Consider the following 12,745-nt stretch of genomic DNA (forward strand, 5'->3'; position numbering starts at 1 on the left):
GGGGGAAGACTGAAAGGTGAAAATTACACACAAAGCAGGACTGAATGACAGGATACAGTGAAAAGTATGATTTCTTGCATGCTATACAGACAAAACATACTGTCCATAGAGTCGAAATTGGTATTTTTTGGTTTCTGCTTTACTATTATTCTACAATGACTGATGAATATTCAAAGCAGATGTCTATGATTATGTCAGGGAGTCAGAGTTTTACAGCACAGAGAGGCCCCCCAGCCCATTGTGTCTGCACTGGTCATCAAGCACCTACTCCAAATCTACTCCCCTTTTACGGCACTTGGTCCATAGGCTTGTATACTATGATGTTTCAGGTGCTCATCTAAAGGCTTTTTAAATGTTACGAAGGTTCCTGCCTGTACCACCCTTTCAGGCAATGAGTTCAGATTCCCACCGCCCTCTGGGTGAAAAGGTTTTTCCTCAAATCACCCCTAAATCTCTGCCCCCTGGTATTGACCCCGCTGCCAAAGAGAAAATTGCCTTCCTATACACCCTGACTATGTCCCTCATTATTTCGTACACCTCAATCAGGTGCCCCCCTCCGGCTTCTCTGCTCCAAGGACAACCCCAGTCTAACCAATTGAGATGCTCCAGCCCAGGCAACTTCCTGGTGAATCTTCCGAAACACGTCCCCGTATTTCACCCCCCCTTCCCGCCACCACCACGCAATGGGAGCTGAATCTCTGGTCTAATCTGGATTCAGCTCCCATTGGGGGGGGGATACGGGAACATAGTTCGGAAGCGCAGAGTTTAGCAGAGAAAACGACTTAAAATGGGTATAAAAACTACTGGCAGCAATCCTCCAGTTCATTTGTAGTGTGAATGTCATGATTAGATCTCTTCACGTTTAACTGAAACTCAAGAGCCCCACTCAGTAAATGTTTAGCAAGGTCCTGAGTACAGCCCCTTCCCCATGTGCAACACCGAAAGTCGTGCGCACTGGAAGTGAGCTCAAGCTTTAATTGGCGAGCTCCGTTTAAACAAATATTGCCCGTATTTCGTTTTAGATTAATTCACTCCAACATAAACCACCGCATTTGGCCAACTGGATACAAGTTCTCTTTGCTATTGTAAAATTACACCTTAACTAATTGTTATATAAATTGGGCCAGTAAGTGAATCAAGTGGTGGTATCACGTTAATAGATTTTTTTCCCCAAGAAAGCCAGACTTGACTTTAAGAGACCAAGAGTGAGTTAAGAGAGTCTAGACTCTAGGAAACGGCCCCGGAGTATGTTCAGCTTATGCTCACCCTAAAGTACTGATGAATCCGTTGACAGATCCTTCGGAGTACAAGGAGACTATATCCCCAATGTGAAGAAAACTCGACATCTTGTCAGACATCTCTCATCCCTTTCTCTCGGCTGCCAAATCAAGCAAAAAGATATCTCCAGCTCTGCGAAGAGAAAGATGGTTTTTTTTGGGGGGAAGTTCACATATCAAAAGAAAATAATCATATTAATATTACAAAATGATACACTTATGCCACAAAAAAACATCAACGCCGTTAAAACATATCCCAGGAGAGCTCCGCAAACTGAGTGAGTTTAATACGTGAATCGTCATAAAGGCAATTTAACAAAACCAACTCCAAACATAGACCTTCAAACTCAGCACGATGGAAGTGCGGAGGAGCTACATTGTACACAGTGACCGCTACACGGATTGACTTGCGATACCAGGCATCAGCTTAAGTAAGAACCAGACACAAGTTACAGCAGAACCCCGCAGGATGCAAAGAAATCCTGGTTTCAAACGTAAGGTCGTGCATTCATTATTAGCCCAGCCTCTCTCTTTAATAGAAATACTCCAGACCCACAATCTGCTTGGAAGTTTGCGAGTTCAGGAAGTTTGCAGAAAAAAAAATGAATGAAAACAACAGCGGATTTATTGCTCGTATTGGGTGCTGCCTGCCTGGATCATGCTGCCCTGCTCCACTTTGAAGTTGAGTTAAAACAACATAGGGATGTATTAAAATCACTGACCTTAAGAGGAGAGCTTGAAGCTGGTAGCAGTCCCGAGCCTAGACAGCCGTGTGAAAGTAATATCTAGGTAGTGCAAAGGAAGTCCATGGTTGCTCGTCTTTGACCCTTTTCAGTGAGCCAGTTCCCGTTAGATAACACTGCTCTCTCTGCCAGCCCCTCTCCAGCAGCTGTTGCAGCTCCTCCGCCTATCAATCCGCCGTGCACCTTGGAAGTTGTAGTTCCAGCCTCCCGCTCGCACTGAGCTCGGAGGCGGGCGCGGGGACTACAACATCCAGCGTGCCCCGGGAGAGCCTCTCTCTCCTCCCCCTCCCCCCGGGAGCCTGGCCAACCAAGCCCCGCCCCCTCGTGGCCATTGTGACGTCAGCCGACAAACATTCTTTCGCCTCCGATTGGTTTAGCCACCTGTCGATCACTGCCCCCCCGCCACGCCCCTTTCGAACGCTGAAAAAGTTTCCGCCAGGGATGGAACTTTCATCAGTGACAATTCATTAGGCGTTGAGTTTTTACCCCTTACATTGGGATCCAAAAGTTTGTGTCCTTTTATTTCCCGTTACAGCAGCATGGTTATTTGAAAGTGTTCACTGCTTTAGAAAAAAAATTCTAAAAGTGGAAAAACACGTGAGAGCCTTAATATAACGCTAAATAGCTTGTATATCTTTCAGGAATCAGATTCAAACATAATTATATCAGTCACTGTTTTTGAGGGATGGGGGGACGAGGGATATGGCATCCAGGCAACTCTATTTTTTGACAGAAAATGCTGGAAAAATCTCAGCAGGTCTGACAGCATCTGTGGAGAGAGAACAGAGCCAAAGTTTCCAGTCTGGATGACTCTTCCTCAGAGCTCAGAAGAAGGGTCATCCAGACTCAAAACGACTCCGCTCTCTCTGATTCTGTCAGACCTGCATTTTCTATTTTTGTTTCAGATTCCATCATCCACATTGATTTTGCTTTTTTTTTAACCTTGGCGAAAACCCATGGTTGAGTCTCCAAAGTAAAGTATTGAGTCTCAACATAAGCAGAATTAAGTGAAAGGAATTTTAACTCTTGGGGATTTGGTTCATGAACGACAATTGGTGGTCAACCATCAACAGGCATCTTAGAGCAGGTACTGCAGTCTTACCTGCTGTGCTGCTTGGGATGACTTGATTCTGATTCTGGATATGCTATCTTTGTGCCACCATTTCTTCCCTCAGGGAGACCTATTTACCTCCCCACCCAAGGAGGATGGTCACCAGTTGGTCAATGTAATTGATCAATGGACTTGAGTCCTTGTTATCCATGCCAGGTGAGTGAATGGAAATTCACTCCGGTAAGAATTGGTTCCACCACTGGGATGTGTCAACACAAGCGCCAACTCTACAACCCAGCCCTGAATATCAAGTTCTCGTATCCAGCGTTTAGACATCACGAAGCTATTGTTTTAATTGACATGTGCCTTCCATGATTGAAGGATGTATTGAAAGATCTAATTGTGATACACCAGTCTCCTTGACGCCCTAGATATCCAAGCCCAATTATAGGTATTAGGTTTTCTTCCCAATATCTGCTTAATTCAGGTCCTCATGCAAGGGACATTAGGAAAAGGACTTGCCTGTCATGAGACCAACTGATGCTTCAGGGACAAGTTGTTGTGTCTTTCTTTCCTGCAGCAGTTTCTCCTTCGTTCCACCATTTACGTCATGACTCAGCACTGGATGGCACTTATGGACTTAAAAAAACCCATCAAGTGCCAAGGAGATCTGAATAACGCTGGGCATCTGGACATAAGCCATTTCTGCCACAAGCAAGGCTTTGGGACGTTCACTGAAAAAAGAGCCCCCATCTTTTCTCAGCACTGCTGTGAGGAATTGCATTCAGTCTAAACTTGGTTCACATTGGTACCTGGTAGATATCAACAATTTCATCAGATTGTCCTTTTATCTTGCCAATCAATACTTTCAAGGCTTTCTCTTGAACCATAAAAGAATATAAAACCAGACTTTGTGTAGCTAGCACTAAATCTCATTGTTCAACTCAATTGTCCATAACATCAAGAAATGTCACTGAGTCTAACAAGAGAACAAAATAATCTGTGAAAAGGGTTGCTGTAATTTGCTTTACCCAGTTAATCTATTGTACATTTTTGCATATTTTGCTTTGTCATGTTAATGAAAAAAGTGTCCACTAGATCAGTGGTAGTACTCCCACCTCGATTGGAGAAGGCTTGGGTTTATGCCCCACTCCAGCCAGCCCTGGTAAGCAGACACTGGTGTTGGCTCTGAGTTGACAGCAACTCAGAAATGTGGGCTTTCCTATCTTAAAGGGTAGGTAGCCTTTGTAGTTACTATTGCAGCAGAGGTAAGGTAAGGCACTTTGAAGATAAAACCACGAGGAATGTGACAGGAATCTCTTTCAATTACGTATCCCTCGTAAGTACCTCAGGTATGAGGTTTGACTTTGGACCTGCCTTAGGGCAGAACACAATGGATGGACTTTACTGAAGCCTTACACTAGCTAAAGATATATGTTTATTGATGGAATAAAAATAAGTACATGCACTCTGATAAGTCAGATTAGATTGTCTTTTCATTTTTGCACTGCAAATTCTGAGATCAACTCAATCTCCAAAACTTCCTATTGTCATTAATCAGAATTTTGAGAATACTTAATTTAATATTAATTTTGTTGCCGGTCTATCCAATTTCTGTGGCACAGTTACGTGTTCTAAATTTATTTGCACATTATGTAAAGTCTAAGAACAATGTAATTGAAAAAAAAGATTAAAATGTTAACTCACTGCAATTATTGTTCATTAAATTATTGCATTCAAATGTTGATACGTTTAAAATATGAGTGGCAGCAGTTAAGAATAGCCTGGTTTATTTTTTTAAAAACTTGAAACACAAATTCCCTTACTCAGAAAGAAAATTACAAAAATATTAGATGCAATATAGATCCTATTAAACGCCAATATTTACCAAGGTGAACCAATAACACATATCCGAGAACCAAAAAAAAACTAACCTTTTACAAAAGAGCAAAATTAACACAGCAGTAGCCATAAAGATGTCAAAGCAGCAGGTTCTCCACCGCTCACAGTGAAGTCCTCCAACGCTGTGGGGCTGTGACTGGATGCAAACTGCACCAAGGAACCTACTTGTTCCACCTTGTTGCTCGTCGTCAAAATGCAAACTGAGCGGCTTGATTGGCCGGCTTATGTCATGTGACATTCGGCGACCGGAAGAGAAGCTAATGTCGGCCATGTTTGGTGTTTATTTCAGATAAAGCGACGGGCTTTTGTTTTCATAAGAACCTGCAAAGCAGTAAAATAGCAGCATGACAGGCGTGGGGAACGATGGAGGATGACCAGTGAAAGGGCGGGCTGTGGCTGCGGAATCTCGGACGATTCGGGGCTTCAATCGACCCAAGAGAAAACGGTGGCGATCAAACTGGAAGGGGGCGGGTGGTGATGCCAGTCAGCTGATCGGTCACATGATCAGCGGCCAAGATGGCGCTACCCAGTGTGAGACGTTTGGGTGGGAAAGAATTTGCTTTTTATTTCTATCCCGTGCTGGTTGTCCTCTTGGTCGGGGTGAGTCCAACATTTGTGACAGGTCACTCGCCGGAAGACACCGGCTGCGGTTGCACCAATCGCCGGGATACTGCTGGCCATCTCCCCGAGACTCCCAGTGATAGTATTTCATTAGCGAAACGGGCAGCAGCCAAATACTCTAAGGAGGCCAATGAAATCGCAGAGGACTATAGGCCACATCTGGAAAGACGCACTAATCAGGTAGACTATTTATCTAGCTTAGATACGAAATAGGAGCAGACCGTTCGGCCCTTCCATTAAATTAGATCATGGCTGATCTGCTTGTAATTTTTTTAATTCATTCGTGGGACAAAGGCGTTGCTGGCTGGTCAGCATTTATTGCCCATCCCTAGTTGCCTGAGGGCAGTTGAGAATCAACCACATTGTTGTAACTCTGGACTTGCATGTACCTACATGTACCATACCATGCAGATTTCCTTCACTGAAAGGCAGTAGTGAACCAGATGGATTTTTCTGACAGTTGACAATGGTTCACCACAACACCATATTCCCACCTAGACCTGATAGCCTTTCACCTCCTTGCTTGTTGAGGATCCAGCTAGCTCTGTGTTTAAAAATATTTGTGCTTCTGCTTCCAGTGCCTTTCAAGGAAGTGTTCCAAAGACCCTTCTAAATGGGTGCCTTTTTTAACATTGAGCTAACTATGTACCCTATTACTTTTTTTTTTAAAAGCTTGCATCATAACATAGGACTTTGGAGTAGGCCATTCAGCCTATTTGATCCTCCTTCGCTAGTCAAGAAGATCATGTTGATCTGGTAGAGGTTCCAACTTCACCTTTCTGTCTCTTTCCCTCCACCTCCCATCAAAAGAAATGCATTAGGGAGGGGGAAAGTCACTTGGAAACTTGTTCCACGAGACAGTCACACACCATAGGTTAGTGCAGCTAGTCACAGACTGTGAATGTGGTAATGTGCTAAGTCAGGGAATTCAGTGTAGTGAGAGAGGAGAAATGGGTAAATGGTTGTTGAGTATTTCCTTATTTACCTTTCAAAACCCAATTATCTTTCAAAAACTTAATTTAGTAATTGTAAGATTCTATTGGTAAGGTTTGCTAACATTAGGAAAGCTTTATTGGGAGTTGTAAGATTTATTAAATTAAGAAAAGAAAATAATTAACACAATAAATATGGCAGGGCAGATAGTGTGTCAACTTGCAGAGTGTGGGAGCTCCTGGACAATAGTGTGATCCAGGACAAGCATGCTTGGAGTAAATGTCAGTGGCTTGAGCAGCTTCTGCTCAAAGTATTTGAGCCAGAGGTCAAACTGCAGACACTAATTCATTAGGGAGGGGGAAAGTTACTTGGAAAGTTGTTCCACAAGGTGATCACACCCCATAAGTTAGGGCAGCAGTAGATAAGGCCAGGGATTGTAAAAATGGTAAAGAGACAGAGTTAAAGGCTCTTATCTGAATGTGTGTCGCATTCATAAAATGAATAAGTTGTTAACACAGATAGAAATAAATATGTATGACCTGATGGCCATTACAGAGACATGGTTGCAAGGTGACCAAAGGCTGAGACCTGAAGGGTAATTGACATTTCCAAAGGATAGGATGCTAGGAAAAGGTGGTGGTATAACTCTTAATTAAGGTTACCATTAGTTTAGAATTGAGAAATGATCTTAATTCTAAGGAACAAAATGTAGAATTCTTTTTCTAGAGGTAAGAAATAGTGAAGGTAACAGGCTATTTGTGGGAATAATTTATATCCCTAACAGTAGTTACATTATAGGACAGAGTATAAAGAAGAAATAAATGGGACATGTCAGAAAGGAATCGCATTCATTGTGGGTAACTTCAATCTACATGTAAATTGGTTTAACTGAAGTAGCTTGGAAAGTGAGTTTGAATGCATGCTGGTCAATTTCTTGGAGTACTCCATTCTCAAGCCAACCAGGCAGCAGACTATTCTCAACCTGTTAATGAGGGAGGATTAATGGGTAACTTTTAAGGTGACAGAAATCATAACGTGATAAAATTTCATGTCCAGTTTGAAGGGGAGAAGTGTGGGTCTAACACGAGTTTTAAACCTGAAATAAGGTAGCAATGATATGAAAGCAGAGCGAGCTAAAATGAACTTAGAAATTAGTTTAAAAGGTAGGACGGCGATGCAGTGGGAGACTTTTAAGGGGCTATTTAATAATTCACAGCAGAGATTTGTCTCGGTATGAAAGACTGTGAAGAATGTATAGATCTGTGGCTGAATTAACAAGTTGAGGTCTGTATCAAATTGAAAGCAGTGCTGCACAAATCTGTGAAGATTCATGGCCCCTCAGAAGATAGATCAGATTTTAAGAACCAGCAAAGAATGACAAAAAAAATTAATAGAGGGAGAGTAGAGAAAGTTAACTAGTATTTTTTTTAAAGGTAAGCGTTTCTACACGTAACTAAACAGGAACGAGTAACGAAAACGAATGTTGGACCTCCAGAAAGCGAGTCCGGGAATTGATAATGGGAAACAAAGAAATGGCAGAGTTGTTGAGCAGGTATTTTGTTTGTCTTCACTGCAGAAAACTTAGAAAATTTCCCAAAGGTATCTGCAAGTCAAAAGGTGAACAGGAGAGAACAAGTTAAACAATCACCATCCCTGAGGAAAAGGAGCTGGGAAAACTATTAGACCTAAAGGCTGACAAGTCTGACAGATGACCTGCATCCCAGTGTCTCAAAAGAAGTAACTGCCGAGATAGTGGATGCATTGGTAATCTGTCAAAATTCCATACATTCTCAAAAGGTCCCAGTGGATTGGAAAATAGTTAACATAACACGTAGATTCAACAAACACGCAACAGATTTTATTGAAGAGCTGTTCTTTCTCTACACAGAATATAAAACTGAAAGTAAAACAGCAGCGTAAGTGCACACCCAAATGATATCACCATATAATTGCATAATCAGCTCTTAAAGTAACCTGCAACCCTTTTAAATATGTAACAGAAAGCAGGAAACTTCAAGCCAGTTAGCTAATGTTTTTTATTGGGAAATTATGAGAATACTTTATTAAGGAGGTTATGGCAAGATACTTCAAAAATCTCAAGGTGATCAGGCAGTATCAACATCACTTTGTGAAAGGAAAGTTCTGTTTGACTAATTTATTAGAATTCTTTGAGGAATTAATAAGCAAAGTGGATACAGGGGAACCTGTAGATGTGGTAAATGTGAATTTTCAGAAGTCATTTGATAAAGCGCTACAACAAAGGTTACCACACAAAATAAAAGAACATGGTGAATGGAGTAACATGCTAGCATGGATAAAGGATTGGGTAGCTAACAGGTAGCAGAGAACAGAGATAAGGTGGGTATTTTTTGCGTTGGCAAGCTGTAAGTAGTTGAGTGCCACAGGGATGAATGCTGGGACTTCAACTATTTGTAATCTACAGTCATTTGGATTAAGGAACTCAAAGTATGGTAGCTAAATCTGTTGATGACACCAAGGTAGATATGGAACTAAGTTGTCAGGAGGAGGTGGAGAGAAAGGCTGGTTAAATAAGTGGGCAAACAATTGGTAGATGGAATATAACATGGACAAATGTGAACTTCTCCTTTGCAGGAATAGAAAAGCAACAAACTATTTAAATGGAGAGAGATTGTGATGGGTGTCCCTGGTATGTGAATCACAAAAAGTTAGCATGTGGGTACAGCAAGTGATTTGGAAGCCAAATAGAATTTTGACATTTATTGCAGGGGGAACGGAATATGCAAGTAGGGAAATTTTACTGCAGCTGTCCAGGATATTGAGACCACATCTGGAATACTGTGTTGAGTTTTGGTCCCCTTATTTGAAAAATGTACAATTACATTAGAAACAGTACAAAGAAAGGTGACTCAGCTCATTCCTGGGATGATGGACTTATCCCATGAGGAAAGGCTCCTTCGACAATGCCTTCCTAACCCACAACCTCTGTCACCTAGAACGACAGAAGAAATAGATTTATGGGAACACCACCACTTGCAAGTTTCCCTCCAAGCCACACACCATCCTGGATTGGAAGTGTATTGCTATTCCTTCACTGTCACTGGGTCAAAATCCTGGAACACTCTTTCTAACAGTACTGTGGGTATATCTACATCTCTGGGCCTGCAGTGGTGCAAGAAGGCAGCTCACCACTACCTTCTTGAGGGAAATTAAGGATGAGGAAGAAATGCTGGCCCAGTCACTGATGGCCACAACCCGTGAACAAATAAAAAATGATTGAACAGGTTGGGTCTATATCCCTTAAAGTTTCGAAGGAGAGGTGATCTGATTGAAACATATATCATTCTGAGGGGATTTGATAGAGTTGATACCAGGAGGCGATTTCCACTTGTAGGAGAGACAAAAACCAGGGATCACAGTTTAAAAATTTACGACAGAGATGAGGAGAAATATTTTCTCTTAGTGGTTGTTAGATTTTGGAATTACTTTCCCCAGAAAGCTGGGGAAACTGCACATCATGAAATTCAAGGACCCAGCTGTGGAAGCTGGGTCCTTGAATTTATTCAAGGCAGAATAGACATATTTTGATAGACAAGGGAGTCAGGTGTTATGGTGGGCAGCCACGCATGTAGTTGAGACGATAGAACCGTCAAATCCCTACAGTTCAGAAGGAGGTCACTCAGCTCCTCAAGTCTGCGCCAACTCTCCCAAGTGTATCCCTCCCGGGCCTTTCTCTCTGCCCTACCTCCATACCCCTGTGCTTTTTTAACCATGGCTAATCCACCTAACCTACATCTTTGGACAGTGGGAGGAAACCACACAATCTCCACACACAGTCGCCCAAGGCTGGAATTGAACCTGGGTCCCTGTCAGGCAGCAGCAGTACTAGCCATTGTGCCTCCGTGCTGTCAAATTAACCACAATCATATTGAATGATGGAGCAGGCTCAAATGGCCAAATGGTTTACTCTGTTTCTGTGCTCCTATGTTCCTTGAGTGCTGGCCTGGGTCCGGGATTGGTGGTATGTGTGCACAAATCATTGGAAGTAGCTGTTAATAAAGCACATCATATCCTGGCCTTTATAAATAGGAGCTTGAGGTTAACCTTTATAAAACATTGGTAGCCTCAACTGGAATTTGTATAGTTCTGGGAACCACAGTTTTGGAAGAATGAGAAGACATTGGAGAAGTTGCAGACAAGATTTGTGAGAATGGTGAAAAGACCAGGGAATGGGACTGGTTATGTTGCTCCTGCAGAGGGCTGGCACAGGCATGATGGGACGAGTGGTCTCCCTCTGTACTGTAACCATTCTCATTCTGAGTAAATTTTTGGTGAGCAAGAAAAAGGAAACAGTATTAATAAGGTCTGGTACATAAGAGTACAGTACTGTTCACACACTGATGCAAGAAGGCACTTAACCCAGAGTCAATCTAGAGATGGATAGTGTTGGCTAAAGACCGAGACTAGAGTCTGCTCCCTATCTGTACCCTCCACTGGATATATGTATATAGTTATGTTGTTAATAAAGACTTGCTAGTAATATATTCAAGATTATGAAGCCGGCTTCATGGTGACTGAAACAGGATTCTTCAGAAGCAAAGATGTACAATCTTGAAAATTAAGGGAAGGACTAGTTAAGGATAGCTTCAGGTGATAGAAATTGAATGCAGGATGTGAATTACTGAATACAACAAGGCCGTTTGGCCTATTTAGTCCTGTGCTTTCACAGGGCAAGTACAATCTGCCCAATTATTAACTATAAATAAATCAGTGGAGCAGACCTTTACCAAATCTCCATGGATAACCCTTCATGAATTTTCATGATATTAATATAGACTTACACCATAGTCATTAGCACTGCCAGTTTGCGACACTTGGATCTGTGTGATTCCAGCCAGACTTAAAAAATTTTGTTTGATGAAGTAATAAGTGTTTGAGTAATATTTTGATATGTAATCTTCAATTTCTACCAATAATTGTTCTAGCCTTTAAAAAGGGAAAAGGAACAGCTGGTATTTGAATAGTGCCATGTAATCTTCTACTTCGACCTAAGGAAGCAGACTTGGCATCAGTTTTACATTTGAAAAGATAGCTTGCTAATATGTTGTGCTAATATGTTAGCCAAGGTTAGCTCAAGTCTCGATGAAGCTGTCATCCTTTGGAACAACAACACTATCATTGAGTTAAGGCTTTACAGGAAGAATATTGATAGGCTGCTGCGCACACACACCATTCAGTGTGAATGTATGGGAAGCAGATGTGTCAATGTGTCAGCAAATATATGCTTTGGTAATTGCATTGTAAAGCTAATTGTCTTACTAGAGACAGGTGATTATTGGCTCAACCTCCAAATGAGTAGAAATGGAATCAGCTGGAACAGTTGATGTGGGGAAAACATGCGGAGAACCAGATTTTTTTTTAACAATCAACAATTATTTCATGGTCATTAATAGTATTTTGTTTTATATTCCAGATTTATTAACTGAATTTAAATTCTATCAGCTACTGTGGGGTTTGAACCCATATCCCCAGAGCATTAGCCAAGGCCTCTGGATTATTACTTCAGTAAATTGTCACTGCACCAGCTACCTCTACTGCTCTCTGAGAATCCCACAGACTCACGACTCTCTGAGAAAAAAATTCTCATTGCCGTCTTGAATGCGGGACCTTTTTGTTTAAAACTGTGCCCACCTCCCCTGGTTCTAGTCTCCGATAAGGGAAAGCATTCTCTCAGCATCCATGCTGTCAAGTACTCTCAGGATCTTGTATGCTTCAAGACCATCGTGCCTCATTCTTCCAAACCCCAATGGATATGGGTGGCATAGTGGTTAGCACTGCTGCCTCACAGTGCCAGGGACCCGGGATCAATTCCGGTCTTGGGTGACGGTCTTTGTGCAGTTTGCACATTCTCCCTGTGTCTGCGTGGGTTTCCTCCAGGTGATCCAGTTTCCCCCTTCAATCCAAAGTCAGTGCAGACTCGATGGGCTGAATGGCCTCATTTGTACTGGAGGGATTCTATGATATTGGCCCAACCTTTCCTTGTTAATAACCCCTTCATCCCATGAATCAGTCACATGAACCTTCTCTGACCTGCTAATGCAATTATATCCTTTAAGTAAGGAAACCAAACCTGGACTCTGTATTCTAGATGTGGTCACCTCAGAGCCCTGTTCAACTGCAGCAACATCTTGCTGCTTTTATTTTTCATTCTCCTTGCTATGAAAGGAATCTGGCCAGTA

At 42.1% G+C, this 12,745-nt stretch overlaps 2 protein-coding genes across 2 annotated transcripts in view; one reads left to right on the plus strand and one right to left on the minus strand.

Moving 5' to 3' along the window:
• The window catches only part of itpr1b (inositol 1,4,5-trisphosphate receptor, type 1b), a 521,126-nt gene extending 519,027 nt beyond the window's left edge, over nt 1-2,099 (minus strand). The window contains exons 1-2 of the mRNA XM_078209411.1: nt 2,000-2,099; nt 1,267-1,410 (exon numbers count right to left, since the gene is read on the minus strand). Coding sequence (XP_078065537.1) covers nt 1,267-1,358 — 92 coding nt within the window. The 5' untranslated portion in view covers nt 1,359-1,410; nt 2,000-2,099. The remainder of the gene's footprint in view (nt 1-1,266; nt 1,411-1,999) is intronic.
• A 3,114-nt stretch (nt 2,100-5,213) lies between these two features.
• Nucleotides 5,214-12,745, plus strand: part of LOC144491510 (formylglycine-generating enzyme-like) — a 122,389-nt gene continuing 114,857 nt past the window's right edge. The window contains exon 1 of the mRNA XM_078209413.1: nt 5,214-5,774. Within this exon, the coding sequence (XP_078065539.1) occupies nt 5,490-5,774 (285 nt within the window). The 5' untranslated portion in view covers nt 5,214-5,489. The remainder of the gene's footprint in view (nt 5,775-12,745) is intronic.

This window comes from Mustelus asterias, chromosome 3 (genome assembly GCF_964213995.1).
Source record: "Mustelus asterias chromosome 3, sMusAst1.hap1.1, whole genome shotgun sequence".
In the NCBI taxonomy this organism is placed as follows: Eukaryota; Metazoa; Chordata; class Chondrichthyes; order Carcharhiniformes; family Triakidae; genus Mustelus; species Mustelus asterias.